This window comes from Leptodactylus fuscus, chromosome 2, assembly GCF_031893055.1.
Source record: "Leptodactylus fuscus isolate aLepFus1 chromosome 2, aLepFus1.hap2, whole genome shotgun sequence".
Taxonomy (NCBI): domain Eukaryota; kingdom Metazoa; phylum Chordata; class Amphibia; order Anura; family Leptodactylidae; genus Leptodactylus; species Leptodactylus fuscus.
The window spans coordinates 45,726,011-45,749,233 of NC_134266.1; the positions used below are offsets into that span (position 1 = coordinate 45,726,011).

General features: G+C 42.9%; 1 protein-coding gene across 1 annotated transcript; it reads right to left on the minus strand.

Moving 5' to 3' along the window:
• Window positions 1-4,034: 4,034 nt before the first annotated feature.
• ASB11 (ankyrin repeat and SOCS box containing 11) lies at window positions 4,035-20,776 on the minus strand. Its single transcript, XM_075263660.1, has 7 exons — window positions 20,561-20,776; window positions 14,613-14,692; window positions 13,464-13,571; window positions 13,078-13,228; window positions 10,865-10,999; window positions 8,467-8,658; window positions 4,035-6,953 (listed from the first exon to the last, which is right to left on the minus strand). The coding sequence occupies exons 1-7, from the start codon at window positions 20,736-20,738 to the stop codon at window positions 6,829-6,831; spliced, it is 969 nt and encodes a 322-aa protein (XP_075119761.1). The 5' UTR covers window positions 20,739-20,776; the 3' UTR covers window positions 4,035-6,828.
• Window positions 20,777-23,223: the final 2,447 nt, after the last annotated feature.

Sequence of the window (23,223 nt, forward strand, 5' to 3'; positions counted from 1 at the left end):
CCAGTGTCATGCCGTTCTCCCCCCCCTTTATCTGCCCCAGTGTCATGCTGTTCTCTCCCCCTTTATCTGCCCCAGTGTCATGCCGTTCTCCCCCTCTCCCTCATCTTCCCCCAGTTTCATGGGCCCCCCACATTATGTTCCACCTAAATGTTTAACGTAAAAAAAAACACTTACACTCACCTTCCCTCGCTCCCCCGCAGGTCTCTCCGTTCTCTCACTCATACACATATTGTAGACGCGATGTGACGTCATCACATCGTGGCTACAAAGGCAGGAGAGCAGCGTTAAAGCAGGAGCTGAACTGTAACAGCTCCTGCTTTAAACGCCTATGCATTCAGCTCAGCCGATGAGTTGAAATCGGGACATGCTGACCGGGACCATTTTGTTAGGTCCAGGGCGCGGGGCCCCGGGCGGTTGCCCGGCTCACCCGGGCCTCGATCGCCCCTGGCTCAGCTTCTCTCCCTGTATCATATAACCCTATATATCACAGAGCTCCGCTTCTCTCCTCTCTCATATAACCCTATATATCACAGAGCTCAGCTTCTCTCCTCTATCATATAACCCTATATATCACAGAGCTCAGCTTCTCTCCTCTATTATATACACCTACGGTATACATCACAGAGCTCAGCTTCTCTCTTCTATCATATAACCCTATATATCACAGAGCTCAGCTTCTCTCCTCTATCATATAACCCTATATATCACAGAGCTCAGCTTCCCTCTTCTATCATATAACCCTATATATCACAGAGCTCAGCTTCCCTCCTCTATCATATAACCCTATATATCACAGAGCTCAGCTTCCCTCTTCTATCATATAACCCTATATATCACGGAGCTCAGCTTCTCTCCTCTATCATATAACCCTATATATCACAGAGCTCAGCTTCCCTCTTCTATCATATAACCCTATATATCACAGAGCTCAGCTTCTCTCCTCTATCATATAACCCTATATATCACAGAGCTCAGCTTCTCTCCTCTATCATATAACCCTATATATCACAGAGCTCAGCTTCTTTCCCTCTATCATATTACCCTATATATCACAGAGCTCAGCTTCTGTCCCTCTATCATATAACCCCATATATCACAGAACTCAGCTTCTCTCCTCTATCATATAACCCCATATATCACAGAGCTCAGCTTCTCTCCATTATATGCTCTTGTATGATTAGCTCAGCCTCTGATTTCAGTGCAAACGCTTGAAATACAAGAACTGGGAAAGTATAAAGAAGTTTTATTTTTATTGTCACCATGTACTGCATTAGCATGGGGCTATTTGGAACACTAAACCACGAGTCCATAAAGACCTATAGATGGTATAGTTCCCAAATAGACTTACATACCAGTGCTCCATTCACTTCTGTGGGACTGTGTGTGCTGCTGGAGATTTCAGTCCGGGGAGCCCCACTGAAGTGAATGGAGTGCCAGTCAAACAAGCGCACTGCTGCTCCAATCATGGTCCTCCTGATCACTATGGGACATGGCATTCGGGCCCCCCAGTGATCAGACACTTATCACCTGTCCTTTGGATAGGGAATAAGTGTCCATAATGGCACAACAACTTTAAGTAAAAAAGCATTGTGCAAATGTAACCTTATAAACACTGATGCAAAGCAATGACCAAGATGATAACATATTAATAAAGTCTACCATTCATCTAAAGACAAAAAAAAAAATCACTGAAACCTTATAAAAATAATAATTTTTTATTGTTAAAATCTTTATTTATTTGTATCTAGTCAATAAAACTACACAGTTACTTGTTGAGCTCACAGACAATGAAATCAGAGTTTGCTTCTAATACGCGATACATATCGCACATTATATATTTTATCTAAATGTATTATATAGTAGACTCAAAGCTTTGTGTAGTATAGGATCTTTTACATCCTCATCAATGTGCAGTATTATACGAGGTATACCATTAGAAAGCCAATAGTGCACTGAACTGTCGGCTTTCACGATATGTGCCCTGGTGTTGGAGATATCGGTGCCGTTTAATTTGGCACCAATATCTAGCCAATGTCAGAAAGGCAGGTCTTACACCCTAGCAGTCAGTCAGTTTTCTAGCAGTATATAATACCACACATCTATGAGGACATGAAAGGTTGTCTTTAAATGATAAATTTATCAGGGTTTCTTTCACCACTAGAGGGAGCTTAGTTTTGGATTTCAATTTATACAATGTATGCAGTAAGTCTGCAGGCACTCAGACTTCTGTCCTCTAACTCTATGCGAGATATTTATGAAGACTCACAAACAGGAGAGGCCACAGGAAAATGGTCGACAGACACGCAGTGGGAGCAGTCGGCCATTTTCTTGTGGCTGAGCAGGAGAGAAGAGGCGTAGGCGAAGAACAAGAAGGCGGTGGCACTGGAGAGTTTTCTTGCAGCACAGGGGACACCCCCAGTGCTGTTTGAGCGATGGGAACTGCCCCCAGTGCTGCAAGAAAACTCATTACCATAATGAACAAACCGGGAATATATACCGAACGGCAGCAAGGAGAAGACTTCTAAAGTAGGGGAAGAATAATCTTTCTTAAGCTTGTTCCGACGTAGGTTTAGCTAAAATGGAATTCTAATGACAGAATCCCTTTAAAGTGTAACCGAAATTTTTGGACAACTTTTTATTTTCTGGCATTTCTGTCACTAATACATTTAGTAATATCCTTTGCTTACAAATTTTGGATCCTTTCTGTGAAATCCAGCATTTTTTCACTCCTCCCTTACTTCTGTATATTACACTGAATGTTAATGAGTATGAGGTATGGGCTTGGAGTACGGGTTGTGTAATATGTAGAGAAAATGAGGGCAGGGGAGGTCACTTCAATCAGTTATAGCTCCGACATTATAAAATGTACAAACTTGCTTTTGGTGTCATATGAAACTACATTATTTCCAGAGATACCAGGATGGTATATTTATATCATATATATTATACAACTGCTTATTAATATTCCAATCTCGACTGTGTTTTCAACCTGTGATATCTCTGGAAATAATTTCGATGGCACTGCAACCTTAGTGTCATATGAAAGAAGAGAATCTCCTCGCTCACCACAAAAGCAAGTTTGTACTTTTTTTTTTTTTTTTTTTATGATGTTTGAGACAGTGGCGTAACTACAGTGGTAGCAGCTGCCACAGGGCCTGGGACATTAGGGGCCCGGCGACAGCCTCTACTGCTTCGGGTTTTTTTTTAGTAGGCCGTAACTCCAGCCGGTAACGGGCCCCACTTACTTACCGATCCTGGCAGGGGAGAGATAAGGGAACATAAAAAACGTTGTTAATTACCTCTTCGTGATCCGGGCATGCTTCGGGCCTACTTGCGTGACGTCACATGACCCGGGATCTGCGTCCATATGCGTCGCGACGCAGGCCCCCTGGTCAACATTACGTCCCGGAAGATGGTTGACAGCGGCGGAGAATGCAGCGGAGCCGGGAAATAGGTAACAGTAGTTTTTTATGTTTGTAATCCCCTCCCCAGTCTCCAATTATTATACTCTGGGGTCTTAAAAGACCCCAGAGTATAATAATTGTTCATGGGTGTCCACTATGGGGAATACTACTGTGTACAGGGGCCAATATAATGCATAATACTGTGTGCAGGGGCCACTATGGGTCATGATACTGTGTGCTGGGACCACTATAGGGCATAATACTGTGTGCAGGGGCTACTATGGGTAATAATACTGTGTGCAGGGGCCACTATGAGGCATAATACTGTGTGCAGGGACCACTATGGGGCATTATAGTGTGCACAGAAATGTGGGTGGGGTGGGGTAGGGGTCAGTTGGTTGAGGTCTTTGGCGTCGGTTGGGGGAGGGGCCCCATGTCAAAAGTTCTCCACAGGGCCCCGCCATTCCTAGTTACACCACTGGTTTGAGATATAATTGCTTGAAGTGACCCTCCCCTACCCTCATTTTCTCTACATATTACACAGCCTGTACTCCAAACACAGTAACATTCAGTGAGAGGCAGGAACTGCTCTAAATACAGAAGAAAAGGAAAGAATAAAAAACTGCACGATTTCATAGAAAGGAGCCAAAATTTGTTAATAAAGTATATTACAAAATTTATGACACAAATATTGCCAGAAAATCAAAAGTTGTCAAAAAATTTAGTTATGCTTTAAACACCAAGTACAATGTTCTACTGAGCTGTTGCAGAGTAGTACAAAGTGGCGGATTTACATAATTTACATTATACTATGACGGTAGCATTATACTGTATGTGAGCACCCCAAGGAGGCAATATACTGTATGGGGACACAAAGGAGTGTGTTATAGTATAGTGGACACTATGCTGTGTGGGGAGCTTATCCACTTTACTCCCAACTCCTCTCCCTCAGAAAAATCCAAATACGCCCCTACATAAGGGTCATAAGGGTATGGCTTAAGATGTATCAGCACCGGTCAAATCTAGGAACAGTTCAGTGGACTTAAGAAGGCCCAAGTTGATCTGAGGCATGTTCTATTCCTATTAAGCTATAGACATCGATATTGGGCAAACCCACTGATTTTGGGGAGAGTCACTAACTAATGTGTATGATGGTATCCTAACTCACAGTGTCAGATGTTGGAAGGATCGGGCTGTTGGAGTTCAATAGGTCTGATCCATTGTTTTCTAAGGACAATAAGCTGCCACCAGTGGTATCTAGCAGTGGCCTACTCCCCTCTCTGTATTGGGAACACACTCATGCTTGGGTCAGGAGGAATAGCATTTTGCAAACAACCAATAGGATAAAAATACTACACAACTAACAGGGAGGGGGCATGCAAAAAACAAAAAAAGATTGAGAAATTGCAGAACTCTGTCATCAGGATGTGAACAGAAATGAACAAAAACATAACACCATGGCCAGAACGTGTAAAAATGGGAAGTGTTGAAGCCGGAAGGAGAGCAGACCCGTCTGACATAACGTAATACCGCAACATTGAAATATTTACTAAACAGTTATCTCTGAACAATATGGCAAGTTTTATGTCTGGACTCCACAATGTTAGCTGAACAAACATTAAAATTCAAGGCTATGGGAGGATCACATGTGATTTGTGATATCCTCAGGTGCACCCGTGCAGGACAAGCGATCTTTGTGAAATGATAATCCTAGATTTGCATGAAAACGTACAGTGTGTGTGTATATCTAGTTTATAGACTTAGATATTAACATTAGCTAGAACCACCTAGCTCTGTAGTAACCAGCTGGAGGCTATGGGCTAGTTATTGGTGCACTTAGATAAATATAAGCTAAAAATTTGGCAGAATGTCAATATTATATTAAAGAGGTTGTCCTGTTTATAGAACCCATTTTATAAAGACTGTTAAGGAACTCTGAGTTAAAGGGGTTGTCCAGGCCCAAACTGATTTTCATAATGACATGCAGTAAATGGGCCTCCTGATCTTATTACCTAGATAGGTAACTTAAGCACATTCAGTTATCTGTATGGGGCATTAAATAGTGTTTGGCTAGTCAGTGGCTATGGCCATGAGTCTCAGTTGAGAACATTGTTAGGCTAGGAATACACAGAGACTTTTGTCCGTGATCAAATATTACTGTCGCCCTGCAACTCTTTCACAAATGTAAATGAATAGAGTCACGTTGCAACCTGGGGGATGTTTTGACCACGAACAGTGTTCTTTTTTTTTTTTTGCAACTACAAGTGACAGTCGCAAGAAGCCCTATGTGGCCATGCAACATTCAATTACTTTAGTGGAGTTGCAGGGAGACATGGCAATCTTTCATCCCACGACTTTTAATGTTCTGACAATCTTCCCATTTCCTCTGTATAACCTCAGCCTAATAGAGAAGATCTAACATTCACCAAGAGGACAGCGCTGAATCAAGGTTGATGATCTAATGTGTTTAAGGGCAGTCTGACTCTCACCGCCACTACATCCTTTCATTGTCTGCAAAGTGAAATGACAATGCTGTAACACCTAGAACAACTGCTACTAAAAATTGTACGAATGGTGCCAAACCTGATGCAAACCATGCTTGATCAAGAGTTAGGACCCCCTTTAAGCAGCTGATCAGTGTGATTGGAAATAATTAGACCCCCACCAATCTAATATTGGTGGTCTATCCTAAACATAGACCATTCAATTCATAAAAGCCATAACCACTGGATCTGCCCCTAGTTAGCCTTGTATATGTTACATTTGAGCGTGTCTTGGGACTAGTGACCTATTAGTCCCCGTGCACACAGGGGAATCCTGGTTAGAACATCTGGTTTGTATGCAAGCCTGATTTCTTGACCCCAACCCAGTCATGAGACTGTGACTGCTTGCATCATGGTGATCTATGATGCTGGGAGTCTCAAGCTGTCATGCTTTCACTTTCCTATAATATATATATATATATATATATATATATATATATATATATATATATTTATTATATACAGTATAACCACTAGGAGACAGGGACTCCTAGAATTATAGATAACAATGATGCAAAGAGTCCAGTCCTTCCGATTGAGTTCAAGATGGCCATCGTATGATCCGGATTTTCTGGCCCATATTCCCTGTGTGCATGGTACCTTACCTCTTCTTATAATCTAGCCCTGCAAGCAGGCACAGATACAATCACATGTAATGAAAATGCTGCAGATTTTCTGTCTAAATTTGCAGTGCATGGACACATCATATAACAGAACAGCTATGTATATCACTTTTGTGCTTACTAAAAGATGCTATCATATAAGCACAATGAAGTATGTTTTCAGAATGTGCCAGCGAACTTTTGAGTTTGTTGCACTGATAAACCATGTCTTTGTATCATAGCTGAGCTCAGAAAATACTGGTGTAGTTACTGGAACCTCTACCGGTATAACAAAAATTGTATTAATCTATTCGGTAACTGGAGCCTGGGAACCACTTGAAGACAGGACGATCCCAAAGTTTTCCGAATACTAAGACGACATAATTGAGCCAATGAAGCGGGACCTGGGGACGGAATATAACAAAGAGTTTAGGAAATCTAGAATTACTTCTTAATAAGCATTATGTAACACAAGGAGCTTTATTCATACAGTATACTTACAGTATGTAATGATCTTATATAGAAATGTCATTACTTCATGCCTAGATTTACTTATTACACATTAATAGTGTAACTATAATAGTCCCTATAGATGTATTTGACATTCATTATATAAGGGATCTATAATAACCTGTGACTTCTGAAGCTGCAATGTACAATGCATTATTAATAACGTATTATTATTGGAGGCTTAATCCGTACAAGACTGTTCTGCTGGTAGAATTAAGCTCTTAATAATATCCTTTCTAGCATGTAATAAGATATCAGAGCACATATGTCCATACTTGTCATCTCTCTAGGAACATCCAGGAGGCTCCTGCAAAAACAAAAGGGACCTTCAAGAGTCGTGAAAGAGAGGGCAAATCTCCCAGGCCCAGCACAATGTTCCTACTCTCACATCCACCAGGCTCTTGGTCATATTATGAGGTGACATGGGTATGTTATGTGCTGGTCATGTCAAGTAAAAGGGGCATTACACACAACAAAATGGGTCCTGCCATTTACAAATTTACCCCTTTAAAGGAGCTCTTTAGGAATAGGTCAAAAATATACCTAAAAAATTTTCAGGGGACCTGCCCTGACAGCTTCATGTACTTACTTAGTACGATGCAGAAGGTTTTGCCTCTAAGAGTATGCTTGTGTGTCGGAAAAAAATGGCCGCCACCACTGTGCTGCTATCATCATTTACTGCGGGCTGGGACAGGGACCTTGGGGTTACCTTTCCTCCAGACATTTGGCTCTCCACTTTCCAGTCATGTCGCAAATCTTCTATCTCTTGCAGAGCTCAGGAGACTATAAAATCCTCTCCCACTAGTACAGAGTCGCTTCTGTCGTTCTTGAGGTCATTCCCTCTACCCTGGATCTATGCTGGAGATGCTCCTCTGGTCACGCTACACTGCTACACGTCCGGTGGAACTGCCCCCCGCTTACACCCTTTCTGGCACAATGTCAGATGACAGCTCACCAAAAAACTTCTCCCCTGGAATACCTTCGTCTACTCTGCCACCTTCCAGACTTCCTTCTTTATTCCTCGCTCCTGAGTCTGACATATTCGATTTACCTATCCTTTCCCTTCCCCACACTACTTTTCTCTCTACGTCCTTTTTCCTAGCTCCCACCTTTGCATACATACCTCGCTGTTCCCCTCTTTGAAGCCTCCTTAGATTTCTCCATATCTGAGGTGCCCCCCATTATTACAGTATATATTGATCTGTGTTGCTCTGTTGTCAGAGCCATTTGCCTCTTGTTCTTATCTCCCCCTTTCCCCCGTCCTTGACAGTTACGACAATTACCGCCACTTCTTACTCTTTTTCTCTTTTTTCTGTAAATTGTTTGATAACATCTCAATAAAACTTTGAATTAAGAAAAACCTGTACATATGAGTGACATAAGGATGGCATAAATCTGAAACATTACCCTCAGCCACCAGAAGGGCCCGCTCTACTGGACTCCGGGGTAGTGATAGTTCGATGGGGTATTTGCCTTCCATGTTTTTATACTTGACATTCGCTCCATAATCAATAAGTAGTTTGACAATGTCTTCGCTTGTTCCTCGGGCGGCAGCATGTAGCGGAGAGTCCCGCTGCTTACCATGGTTCACATTTGCACCTGCAGTAAAAAAAAAAAAAAAAATTATTACTAGAGATGAGCGAGTAGTACTCGATCGAGTAGGTATTCGATCGAATACTACGGTATTTGAAATACTCGTACTCGATCGAGTACCACTCGCTATTCGAATGTAAAAGTTCGATGCAGAACCAGCATTGATTGGCCGAATGCTATACAGTCGGCCAATCAACACTGGTTCTTCTCCTACCTTTAGAAGTCTTCTCTGTGCAGCTTCCCCGCAGCGTCTTCTGGCTCTTCATTCACTCTGCCAGGCATCGGGCCTGGGCAGAGCCGACTGCGCATGTCCGCTTATAGTGCGGACATGCGCAGTCGGCTCTGCCCAGGCCCGATGCCTGGCAGAGTGAATGAAGAGCCGGAAGATGCCGCGGGGACGCTGCACGGAGAAGACTTCTCGGAGGATCCAGCCCGACCCTCACTCGTGGACTTGGTAAGTGTAATTTGATCGAACGTTGCCTACCCCTGAAATGAGCATTTTCCCCCCATAGACTATAATAGGGTTCGATATTCGATTCGAGTAGTCAAATATTGAGGGGCTACTCGAAACGAATATCGAACCTCGAACATGTGATTTATTTAAAAAGTTTTTTCCATGATAGATAAATGAGATAAAATGTGCAAAAAGACGTGGTGACCCCTATGGAAAGCTAGAATAGAGAAGACCTTCTTTTGGGGCTATGCCTACTTACTGTACGGTAAAGGATTGTGAGCTTAACCAATTTTATACTTTTCATTTTGCCATTGCATTATTACTAGCTGGAGGAGATGGAGATCTTAGCAATGTATATTTTATATTTTGGCTGCTGGTGACAGATTCCCTTCCAACAAAGTTTGAAAGTCTTTCTGTAGTATAGATGTACGCTTTATCTCAGCAGACTTTATTTTCCTAAAATAATAACAATTTGCAAGTACCCGATAGGAATTGCTTTTCCTCTGGATTAGGATAACACAGGATTTATGTGTGGGAATATATTAGGGGATGGTTTCATGGTTTAAACTATCCCTTGCTGACCCCGGTCTTCCACTACCATATTATTATCAGGACACCAGTGGCATGGTTCTATACCCCTCCCCCCATCCTTCTGTGCTACTACCCCTACCCTTTATGATCATTGCAGCCCAACCAGAATATGGGGGGGGGGGGGGGGGACCGATGGTGTTTGGTCATGCCTTTGGGGGGAGAACTATGCCTATACGAAATCCTGGGTACACCCCTAGGTTTGTGCATCATGACAACAGTACCGTGCTAATGTCTGTCAATTATCAACATAAACTGCAGGAACTAAAAACAAATCTACATCAAATCAATATTTGGTGTGACCTTCGCCCTTTGCCTTTCATCAATTCTTTTCGGTACAGTTTTTGAAGAAAGTTCTCCTGCCTTCTTGGAGAACTAAGCACAGATCTTCTGTGGATGTAGGCTTGCTCCAATCCTTCTGTCTCTTCATGTAACCCCAGACAGACTGGATGATGCTGAGATCAGGGCTCTGTGGGGGTCATATCATTTCTTCCAGGACTCCTCCTCTGCAGGGCAAAGGTCATACCAAATATTGATGGGATTCAGATTTCTCTTTTGTTCACTTTTGTTTGCATTTTGTCAATTCTTCTACTTTTGAAAACTAAATTCTTAAAATTAAATTCTTATTTTGTAGCATTTTTTCCATGCCTGCTTAAATCTTTTGCACAGTACTATAACATAGATGCAGTAGCACTGATAATCTCCCTGGTGTAGCAGTAAGGTGCGATCCTTATGGTATACAAGTCCGTATTCTAACTTTAATCATTCACCTCTCTTATCACAAAATGATAGCTAAATGCATGCTACTATGGGTACAATCGTCAAATGTAGAAAAAATGTACAAATATTAATATATATTATCTATTTTTCTTACTTGTAGCATCAACATATTCCATAGTGCTTTACAGATGTTGTCAATCACTGTTTCATATAGGACTCACAATCTAAATCCTCTATGGGTATGTCTTTGGAGTGTGGGAGGAAACCAGAGTACCCGGAGGAAACCAACGGAAGTAAAGGAGAACACACAAACTCCTTGCAGACATTGTCCTTGGTCAGATTCAAACCCAGGACTCCAGTGCTACGAGGCACCAGTGCTAACCACTGAGCCGCCCTATGAATATAATGACTGTATTGTGAACGTATGGATTTCATCACAATCATGGTTACCTAACTCCAGGAGTCTCCTGACGCAGTCTGTTTTCTGATGGGCACAGGCTAAATAAAGAGGGGTCCCCCTGTTCTGCAGTTCTTTCTCAATGTCTGCTCCATAAGCTATTAACATTTCGGCACATTCCCTGTGACCTGTGAAGAGGAAACATAGACTGGGTGATCACACCATGTACTGTAGATTCTGCTCAAAACACAAAACTGGAGTTAATAAACTTAGGGAACAAACTTAACACAAATACGTTACCAGCCGGCCCCAAACCATTCACCTCTAGTGCCAATGACCAAACTGCTCTCCAGTAAGTCCCAGAATTAGACAACTAAGTCGGGCAGTGTCCACTATTTTTAGGTTTCTCTATGAGACGATGCAAATAGACATTTACATGAAATAATACTTACATAATAAAATATAAATCTGATCTATTTGGTAGTTTCTATGAACTAAATGCAAAAATGCAGGTTAGTTAGTTCTATGAGTTTTACCTTGACGTGGTCGCCCCAGGATTAAATATTCATTTACTTTGTCTTATCACTTGGACTCCTTTACATGGGGTTGTTCAGGCTAAAATTTTAATTTGTAATTGTCATAACTAAGCAACATACCTTTTTTTTAATGATTTTAAATAAAAACGTGTTAGGTTTTATGTGATCTAACAGAGTAAATAAATATTTGTCCATGAGAGCTGCCAATATAATAGTTTAATGTAATAATTTATTATTCAATTATTGCCGTCACAGTGGCCACTTATCATGGCAAACACTGGAGAAGACAAGTCATGTAGTGCCACCTGCAGGTTCTATCTTGTCATTACACAGCCTGCCATACATTACTTCTTACGTGCAGATGGGATAAGCAGAAGAGTAACTTGAGGGGGTGCAGAGTGTGCAGTCGCATCGGGGCTCAGGAGCCTTAGGGGGCCCATAAGCACTGGCATCAGTATTGAGATTGCAGCTTCCATGTGCCCATAAGGAGCCCCACAGATTACCCTAACCACACTAAGGAGCAGCAGGAAGGAGAATGTATACTGTGGGGGCATCAGGAGGGAGATATTATACTGTAGGGGCACCTGGAGGGAGGCATTATACTATGGGTGTAACTGGAGGGAGACCTTATATTTTGGATGCAACTGGAGGGAGACATTATACTGTTGGGGCAGTAGAAGGGAGACATTATAATGTGGGGGCAACTGGAGGGGGCCATTATGCTGTGGGGGCACTAGTAGAGAGAATGTGGATCATACCATGTCAAGGTGACTGTAGGGATGTTATACTGTGTGGGGGCATAAAGAGAAATGGATGGGAAATGGGCAGAGTCAAAGTTTCAGTGAGTGGGGACAACTTTGCTGCAGTGTATATAATGGGCCGCACATTCTGCCTCAGACCTGGCAATGATCTAGGAGCACCATACCTCAGCATCTGCTGCATGAAGCTCCCTGGTACACTAAATTAACACAAGCGCTTGCTCTCCATTACTTGGATCGGTCTGGGGACCCAAATTACAGAGAGGTAGACTGTTAGGGTGCATTCACACTACGGAACGCCAGCGTGTATCACAGCCGTACACGCCGGCGTTACAGCAGGGCTGCCGGACACTTCCCATTCATTTCTATGGGAGCCGGCATGCGAGCGTTCCCCATAGAAATGAATGGACTGCTTTTTTCCATTCATTTCTATGGGGAGCGCTCGCATGCCGGCTCCCATAGAAATGAATGGGAAGTGTCCGGCAGCCCTGCTGTAACGCCGGCGTGTACGGCTGTGATACACGCTGGCGTTCCGTAGTGTGAATGCACCCATACAGTGGTTACACATGGACCCCCCATGTCAGTCATTTTGTAACAAAGCATCAAAGAAAAAAAGTCCTCAATGTGAACCTAGCTGTAGTGTTTTACAATGTATCTGTATTCCATGTTATTTGCAAAGCATTGACTAGACTGGATACAACTGTATCTATTTACCGCTGACAGTAGGACTAGATATATAGAGGCCAAACACATTCTTGTTCACCGACAGCAAACATACTGTATATAGTGAATATGATGGTGTATTCAAAGATCAAGTATGGCAGAAAGTTGCAAAACATTTTTTCACACATTTTATTCATGTAAAACTCCTAAAAAGGAATAACAAGTACATACATACAAATAGGATTAGTCAAGGCCCAACCCCATCCCAGCTGGTCCCCTTTTTCCAGAAATGACAGGAAGGGGAGTTACCTCTTACAACGGCTTCGTGAAGGGGAAAGGCAAGTTGAATTTCCAGCTCTGGGTTGGCGCCATGGTCCAGTAACATGCTAACACAAGCTACGCTTCCACTGCTGCAGGCGTTATACAGAGGAGTGAGTCCATCGACCGTCACAATGTTTATCTGGAGAGGAATCAGAATTATGGTCAAGGTTACATCTAACTGTACAGATGACTGAACCATAGTGGGATTCATAATGTGAGATCCTGGACACTTATCTGTATTTACAGGTAATAGAAATAATTCCTATGCTTTGCTATGGGCAGTCATGCACTGGCTGTGCAAAATTAGAAAGATGATGCCATCTAGTGAGCACTTTTGGTACTGAAAACTGAGTTGTCAGGATAATCACACTCACGCGAGCCCCATTTTCCAGTAAAACCTTTGCACAAGACACATGGCCTCCTAGACATGCTTCATGAAGAGGAGAAATCCTGTCTATTGTCAAAATGTTCACATTAAATCCCTGCAAAAAGAACAGACATAGCCTATTAGGAAAACCCAAGCTGACTTAGGCTAAAGCCACACATAGCAAACTGCAATTGGGGAATAGACGCAGCAAAAACTTTTTACACTGTGGTTTACATTTTTGTCTATAAGTTGATGGGGAAAATGCAAGTAAAATTTAACGTGCATGTTTTTTGAAAATACTGTGTTTTTTAGTAAATCATTCACTTTTCAGGTACTGCAAAATGCAGCATGTTCTGTTGTGTTTCTGCATTTCTACAATGTGTGGCTTCCACCCAAGGCTATGGCCCCAATTGGTGATCTGCAGCTAGAAAATACTGCAGAAAAAAAATTAAACAGTAAAAACGCATACATTTTTTCCACTGCCTTTTGCATTTTTACCTGCCCCATATACTTACTTCTATGGGAAAACACAGCATTTTCACATGTAAAATTAACATACTGCAAGAGAATGAGATTAAATAAAATCACATTTAAGCTGGGGTCCCATGTTGCGAATATGCAGCGTTTTGCTCGGGGTTGAAAAAAATTGCTGCATATTACAGTCCCTGCAAAGTGGATGGGATTCCGGCTAATCCCATTCACATATTGTAGAAAAAAAAACTGCAGAGGAAATGCTGCGACTTCAAAAGCCGATGGGTTTTATAAATCGCAGCATGCAGAAGAACTAAGGTAAACTTTGTCATGTTGTTTACATAAGAGTTAATGGAAACGGACACAAATGGGGCACCCATCAGTCTGTCGTTGTAAATGTCCATTGCTCTCATCCTGTGACTTCTGATAACCCCTTCTTAGGGCTCGTTCCACGATGTACGCGGCGCTCATTCTGACACGTATACATGTGTCAGAGTCAGCGCTTCAAAACAAAATCCCATTGACTTCAATGTGTTACGCGCATTAAACGGAACCCATTGATTTTTGAAACGATGACTCTGACACGTGTATACGTCTCAGAATGACAGATTACATTGTGGGAATGAGCCCTTAGGTGGAATAACTGTATGGCAGAGGAGATGGGTCATACTATACTATATTATACCTGAGCAATCAATGTTTTGACAGTCAGAAGTCTTCCATGAAATGCAGCATCATGTAAGGGAGATCTGTCGGCCCAAGAACCTGCAAAATACCAACAGCAAAGAAAACACAAATGATTTCACCATAGATGATAAAAGGTCCTTCACTCTATATATCATATGGCAGAAACAATACTCACCTTAGCCTTAGTAACCTGATTACAACTAACGTTAGGTTCACACTCATGTTCATCCTTCAGGTCCGCATAGGTATACAGGTTATATACTGTGCCACTGAAAGAAGCCCCACTAGTGTATATATCATTACTGTATGATATTGTTCATGTATATATCATTAGTGTATATAGCATTTATGCTGTATCTTCAGGCTATTACATTGCTATGTGTGTTATAAGTAATGTCTGGAACAGGTCAAGGGTGAGACTTTTGACTTCTTGCGATCACAGTACCAGATGCCCTTCCATTTTTATTACAATGGACAAGTTAGGCTTACAGCTAGTTGCCAATATCAAAAGTCAGTCATGTCTAAGGGGAGGGGGTGACCGGACAGGGACCTCAGCACTGAACTCTTTGGATATTAAGTAATTACATTCATTGGCACTATCAGACCTATTACCTTTGTAGGCTAAGGGTAAGTTCACACGGGGCTTTTTGGTCAGGATTTTGAGGCCATATCTGGAGGCTGACTCAGGTTCCAGTCCAAACAACCTGGTAGCTGTGACTTAAAGCTGGTGCACTGCACCGACATCCAGCCGCGCACTCCGCTGCGGACTAGGCCCAATGAATGGGCCTGGTCCGGAGGAGGGACTGTCTTGAGGCCGAATCGCTAGTCGAAACGGCCTGAAGAATGAGCACCTCACTCCTGAGTGGCTCCCATTGATTTCAGTGTGAGCCGTCTTTTTGGTCAGGATTTTGAGGCGGATACGGACTCAAAATCCTACCAAAAAAACTCTGTGTGAACTTACCCTGAGGCCCCACGTAGCATGCTGCAGCCAAAAACCACGGCCGAAAGTCATCATGGTTTTCCATACAGCACTTTTCACAGAAAGTCCACAGAGTTTTCCTCTGAGGACTGTCTGCTTCTGTTATACCTATAGGGAGATTGCCAACGTTTCAATAGGTATAATTGACAGGTTGCGCTTTACAAAAAAAAAAAAACAAGCGTTTTTTGATATTGCAGCATTTTCACTGCAGATTTTTTTCTGCAATGTGTGAATGGAATTAGCCAGAATCATGTCCACTTTGCAGGTATTGTAAAACACCGCGGCCAAATCGCTACATTTAGCCCACGTTGGGCCCTGGCCTTAGAGGATGTTTGCATCTGATGTGCGCATATGTGAGGAGGATTTCCACTGAGCCCAGTCCTAGTTCAGTAGTGGTGGCAGTGTGTATTTGGAGTGCGTGGACTGTGTTGGGGTGTGATTTACACTCTGTTACCGCCTATGTTGCAAACTGCATATGCATGAGGACATGAAACGTCCTCTTTAGGGAGCTTTCACACGGAGTTATGCTGCGCTCATTCTGAACGCAAAAAGTCGTGCAGAATGAGTGCATAAAAACCAGCTCCCGTTGAATTGAATGGCTGCCGGCATACACGCGTATCACATTGAAAGCAATAGGGAAAAAAGCCTCCCATTGATTTCAATGGGTAGCGCACGTATGCCGGCACCCATTCAAGTCAACGAGAGCTGCTTTTTATGCGCTCATTCTGAATGAATTTTTACGTTCAGAATGAGCGGAGCGTAACTCCATGTGAAGGCTCCCTTAAAGGGAGACTGTCACCAGAACCCAGCCTGGTGGATATATAGGTTTGGGTCACCAGAATGAATTAGTGTATTCCCCTTGTGAATCCATGCCTCTATTGCTGATGTATCGCTGCTTTCTTCAATATGCAAATGAGCTCATTTCAGAAACAAGATTATTGCCACTTACATCTTTAGGGGTTTAATACAATAATATAGGGAGTATGAATTAAAGATAGTACAGACATGTGTGATATTAAGGGGTTAAGAGTTAATATAATTCACAAAATGTTTACAGTGAAGTTAGTAGAACCTGATATATTATACAAGGCAGATTTACGGGGCAACACAGTGGTTAGCACTGAAGCCTTTCAACGCAGGAGTCCTGGGTTCGAATCTCGCCAGGAGCAACATCTGCAAGGAGTTTGTATATTCTCCCCGTGTTTGCGTGGATTTCCTCCCATTCTACAAAGACGTACTGATACTTCTACTGATAGGGGGAAAAAAAAGTACATTGTGATCCCTATATGAGGCTCACAATCTACATAAGAAAACAAAAAAAATATACAAGGCAGATTTGTAAGTTAGTGCAATGTATAGGGAGATGCAGGGGTTAGTAATATAATGTATAGGGAGACAAGATGCAAGGGTTAATAATACAATGTATATATATTCATACTAGCCACACCCTTATAATGGCCATGACCTGTTGCTCAGGTATCAGGTGGACGTTGCTAGCAGGCAGGTGCTGCATTATACAGTATGGACATACCTCCCTGGAACGTGTGGCAGATGTGGTTACCATAAAGGGCATTTCGTAGTTCCCAGGGTAAAGACGTTCCCCAGAAATCATGTCTTTTTGAGACCTCTGCGTCGAGAGCCAGTTTGGAGCTTGCAGAGACAACATTGCTGGAGACTCTGACAGCAAAACATCACGTGGGAGAATGGAGACCGCCTCTAAGTAGTGCCAGGATCAAATCTCATCTGTGCCCACAAGTGCCTGCTTAAAGGGCCAATGACCCTATGCTCCACAGTGTACAATATGAAGACGTATGCAGAAATGCAGATATTGGAGTATATACATAAATGCACCTGGAGGAACGTGGTATAGGGTGCGCATGGGAACAAGGATATTTCTGGACAGTGGATTTGTGGATTAAATACACTTTAGACCTTAGATACTGCAGAGGATCACAACTGGAGGAAGCCGCAGCTGATGGCAATTGAGAAAGGGTTAACAGTTTTTTTGTGCTATAAGAATTGGACCTAATGTTTCTAAGGCTGAAGCCCCACATTGCAGAAATGCAACTTTTTTTGTTGCGGTTTTTTGAGCCCAAACTAGGAGTGGATTGAGCAGAAAGGAGAAGTATACGTGCTTGCTGCAACAACAACAACAAAAAAAGCTACATTTCCGCAACATAGGGCCTTAGGCTAAGGCTCAGTTCATACAGTGCTTATTTTGCTGAAGAAGTTCCTCTGTATGATAACAGCCGGTACACCAGGGGTTTTCATTGTAATGGTTGTTATTGTAGGGGTGACATGTATAGTAATATATGATACTCATTATTGCAATTAAAAACTGCATGCTATTCTTCAGCCAAAGAGCACCGTGTGAACCCAGCCTAACACGTTCCAGTGCATGTGAGGCTAAGCTCACATCTGCGCCAGAGTGTAGAATCCGCTGAAAATCGCTGGAAAAAAATCCTGCGCGGAAGATTTTTCTCTCTGCTGCTTTCAATTTGAAACCGACGGACCCAGTGGACTCCGTTACAGTTAATAGGGTCCACCGATGTCCGTGTGTAACCACTATTTTAGCAGTTCCCTGGTGGACCCGAATGACGGAGAGCCCAACGCAGATGTGAACCTAGCCTCACCTGTATGCCAACAGCCATTAAATTGAAAGGGGTTTTCCATCCCCATACTGATGACCTTTCCACAAATCGCAGCAAGAACTCCATGTGTGTCTCCAGCCATAGGGTGCATTTACAGTGCAGATGGGGTGTAGTAAAAAACGCATTAGAAAAAAAATTACAAGCAGTTTTGACGCAGTTTTTGGCTGTGGCAATAAACACTGCGTTTTAAAGTACCTGCAAAGTGGGTGGGCTTCTGGCTAATCCCAGCTACACATGGATGCAGGACTATCTTCCCTTACAAAAGTAAACAAACATGATGGAAGAGAGTCTATCATAGTGTTTACATTAGAGTCAGTGACTAATCTGGTGTCCATTCTGTACAACAGTTTAATATCCGTTGCGGTCCTTTATATTTCCTGCTACTTCTGAATCCACTACTGCCTTTGGTTAAATAAAATGCAGCAAAACCTGCAGCAAAAAACAGCAACCGAAACTCATTGAGTGTAGCCTAAAAGGGATTCAGGGGATTAAAAAAAATGGATGACCTAACCTTCATATGGGCTATTAATATTGGATTGGCCAGGGTCCAACACCCAAGACCCCCAGATCAACAATTCAAAGTAGAAGAAGTGCTCCAGTGGGCGCCATGTGAGGACATGCGATATGCAATGTCTTGTTCATTGTTATATGGCTTGTTTGCTGCTCAGTAATGAATGAAGATCTGGTCGTGCACATGTGCTATGCTCTCCATTTACTTCTATGGGAGTTACAGAAACCGTCATTCATCTATGTATCCTATGACTACACCATACATGCCTGCACTGCTCTGCCCCCTCTCTTTATACACTGGTATTACCAGTACTATGGGGGTGGATCTACTACCACAATAACATAAATCTGCTAAGCCGCCATACGGTGGCATAACTAGGAATGGCTGGGCCCCAAGACAAACATTTGGCATGCCCTCCCCTTCCCCCACACATAGTATTATGCACCACAGAGGCCCTTCACACAGTACAATGTGCTATTGTGGACCAGCTATGAACATTTTTATTTTTTTCAGGCCCCAAAGTATAATGGCCAAGGGAGGATACAAACATAAAAAATACTTTTACTTACCTCTACCTGGCTACGGCACACGTGACCATACGTCACGTGAGTCGGGCCAGTGTTACATAATGATGCAAGTCCGGCCCACGTGACGTCTGGGACGTCACCAAACAGGTCAGCAGACTGCTGGAGCGCAGGAAAGGGAAGTAACAGTGTTTTTTATGTTTCCTCAACTCCCCTGGGCCTCCGTTATACTCTGGGGATATGAAAAGACCCCAAGTATAATGATAGCAATGTTTATGGGGTTTGAGGGCCTGTGGCGCTTCCTCAGAAGGGGAAGCGCAGGTGGCCGTGAGGGGGGGGGGATTGGTAAGTAAATAGGGCCCAATACCTGCTGGGATTACTCCAGCAGGTGTCAGTGTATTTAAAAAAAACACACAACAGGGGCCTGCCGGCCGCCTAATGTCCTGGGTCCTGTGGCAGCTGCTACCCTGGTAGTTACACCACTGCTTCCCAAGAGACACAGAGCAGAGGGAGGGTGCAGAGAGACCCAGGTGGTAAATGCTGGCTCAAATCCCAGGACACTTAGTCAGACTCTGCCTACAAACCCAAGGTAAAACTACATTTAAATACTTAAGCCTAACCATTTTATGCCCAAATCTTGTATGCAGTCCTATTTATCTCCATAGCAGCAGACTACAAACAAGTCTTCATATTCTGAGCCTGCAGTCATATTCCTTTCCATCTGTCCTGTTTCTTACTAGCCAACAGATTGTCAGCAAGAAGAAGGAGACAAACGGCTAGAAGAAAGTAGGTTAGACTACAGATTGTACAGTATGTAGTCTGTTACCATCGAGCTACATAGGCTTATATAGGAGCTGTAGGCACAAAACGAAGTGGAAATTGTAGTTTAGTAGCATCTGGAGCATCGATTAATAGTGGAATAAAATTAGATATAAATACTGTAATTGCATATTATTCTGGCATTATTCTGGGATACTTGTCTCACTGCCGGAGCCACCGGACAGGGACTGGTTCACACCACATTCCTTTCCTCCTGCAACAAGATCACACAGGATGTGACATCTTGGTAAACAAGCGACTGTCATAGCCTAGAACTACGGCAGATATTGTAGCCAAGACTGAATCCTGAGAAATACAGACCGCGCTTTCATCACTTACTGAAGGAGTAAATATCAAGAACATTGAGTTAGTAAAAGGTCTTTGATATACGCCGATGTATCCACCCAAGTATACCAAATGTAATAAGTACATAACTAGCTCCAGTGCACATGACTTACAGACCTTGTGATATCCCGTAGATCTCCTCTGCTATGCGAGCCGCTTCTTTTCGATTCCCCCGGACAATGTAGAAATGAGTGAGCAGAGCCAGGGACACTTTAATCAAAAGTTTGAAGCAGAAGAGGGCAAATATGGCCACGTAAATATTAGTGAAGGCCAGAAGGATAGAACTACTCTCCATTGTAGCAAACTCTCAGGCTGAAAAGCTTTCACTGTAGCAGTCTATTTTTGGCATCCCTGAAAATCTATTTTAGAACTTTCCACTGCTGGTGGACTTCAGAGAACAAATCTCTTTAGTATAATCAAAACAGCACATATATGCTAAATAAATAATAGACATATTATAAATGGAAATTATTTACAAGCTGAAGAGGGTTTCCAGCACATTAAACAAAGTTAAAAGAGCTAAATGGGCAGGTTTAAAAAAAAAAAAAAAAAAATTTTTTTATATATATTACTCCACCCCCTGCTGCTTACCAAACACACAGGAAGTGCACTGAGATCCCCATCCAGCCAATCACTGTGTGAGGAGGGTCACTGATCCATTTTCTGTGTAGATCAGGATATACTATGAATGGACCTGGGCAGTCTATAGACCAGAGCAGTGGGGATTGTGCAGAATTATGCTAAAAGGAGTCTGTCAGCAGAAAAATCGGTATCAAACTAATGACAGTGGGTTGTAGAGTGGCTTCTCCACTTTCCAAAGATGCCTTTCTTATTCTGTATTGCAGCTCCAGTTTCATGAAAATCAGTGTGTTATTATTATGCAAAGCAGATAAAAATGGCTTTATAGTATTTTGCTTATAGAGGAATATTAGTTCCCTGTGGGTAGGCCTAAGCCAGTACTCTGGGTCTCGTTGTTAAACGCCATCCTATACCTTAAAAAAAAACAACAACTCACACATCAGGGCGAGTTCACACGCAAATTACGTGTGGCGTAATTTGGTCCGGAAAGAAAACGCTAACCAAGTAGGAAGCGTTTTTTTGGACCTTGACGAGTTTTTTGGAGCGTTTTCGGTAAAAACCGCTTCAGAAAACGCCAGGCAGTTTTCCCCTCCCCTAAAGTGAATGGACTGTAAAAAAAAAAAAAAAAAACGCATTGCGGTTTTTTGCAATGACATCCATCATCTGATAAAATAAGATAATCTTTTTATTTTCCCACCATGGGGAAATTCAGTGTGTTACAGCAGCATGGATAATACAGTAATATATTACAAGAAAGAACACATACAAGCTCATAGCAGATAGAAAAGATACTAGGAGTCATAGAAACTAGAAAGGAAAAAAAAAAATGACTCAGGATCATTTAGTTCTCTGTGCGAGTGATCGTCACTTAGCCTGATGTTCATTATACAGCCTGACCGCGGTTGGGAGGAAGGATCTTTGATAGCGCTCCTTCTCACACTTGGGGTGAAGCAGTCGGTCAATAACAGCGCTGCCCAGTGCTGTCACTGTCTCATACATGGAATGGAAGTTATTCTCCAGCATGGAACTCATCACAGACAGTATCCTTAGGTCACCCACCAGCTGTACTAGGTCCAGTAGACTCCCCAGGATAGAGCTAGCCCCAGTGGTGAACCTAACCTCTCTGCTGAGGTGAGGGGTGAGGGGGTTGGGACGACTGTTGGGGGTGCTAGTGGCAACATTACAGTAAGTACAATGCAGTAATATTTTGTGCAGTAAATGCTCACAGGAGACGTCTTCCCACATTTCCCGTCTCTTCCCTTTGCACCGCCATGACCACTTCTTCCAGCTGTGACTTGACTCTGTAAAGTTTGAAACACAGACATCTTTGACTCCTCACTTCTCCATGCACCCAACCCCTATATATCCCACAGCGGCCCCTGCAGCCTATATTATGCCCCACAGTGGTACAATAGACTGTGGGGCATAATAGAGGTTGCGTGGGGCAGCTGTGAGGCATAATAGAGGTTACAGGTCCACAGTGGACCCTTCAAGCTTTATTATGATCGGGAGTCTGGAAAGACACCCCCCCCCATCCCCCACAGAGTATAATAATCGGAGCCCCAGGAACATAAACAGTGTTACTCACCTCTCCGGGATCCAATGTTACTCCTAGCAGGCTTCAGGCCCATATGGTAATGCCCAGACGTCATGTGGTCTGGGATATTTCCATACAGGCCCAAAGCCTGTGCTAGCAGTAACAGGCTATTACTACTAGCACAGGCTTCGGGCCTGTATGGTACTGCTAGCACAGGCTTTGACATCACGTGAGGTCTGGGACATTACCATATAGGCCCGAGGCCTCCTAGGAGTAACATCAGATCCCAGAGAGTACTTTTGCCTTTCCATAGCTGAACTGACTAGAGGTTGGAGATGTGTCAGGACCAGTGTTTCTAGGACCTTCCTCAAGTGGGAGGTCAGTGCTACAGGTCTGTAGCCATTGAGGTCCATTGGATGAGGTGTTTTTGGAACTGGTACCACACAAGATGTTTTCCACAGTTATGGTACCACTCCCAGCTTCAGGCTCATATTGTACATGTGTGTAATAACACCACACAGCTGGTCTCTGTATATTTTAAAAACCCTCACGCGTATCCCATCGGGTCATTCAGCCTTATCCGCTTTTTTCTTCCTGATTTCCCTACACACTTAAGACTCTGAAGATCAGATTGTAAGCAGATGGCAGTTGAGCACAAGCTGGT

Excerpts from the sequence above, each read along its gene's own strand:
- ASB11 (XM_075263660.1), bottom strand. The coding sequence starts at position 20,738 with ATGGAGAGTAGTTCTATCCTTCTGGCCTTCACTAATATTTACGTGGCC. Across the intron at positions 14,693-20,560 it reads GATCTACGGGATATCACAAG|GTTCTTGGGCCGACAGATCT; the intron begins GTCTGTAAGTCA and ends GGTATTTTGCAG. Across the intron at positions 13,229-13,463 it reads TACTGGAAAATGGGGCTCGC|ATAAACATTGTGACGGTCGA; the intron begins GTGAGTGTGATT and ends ATTCCTCTCCAG.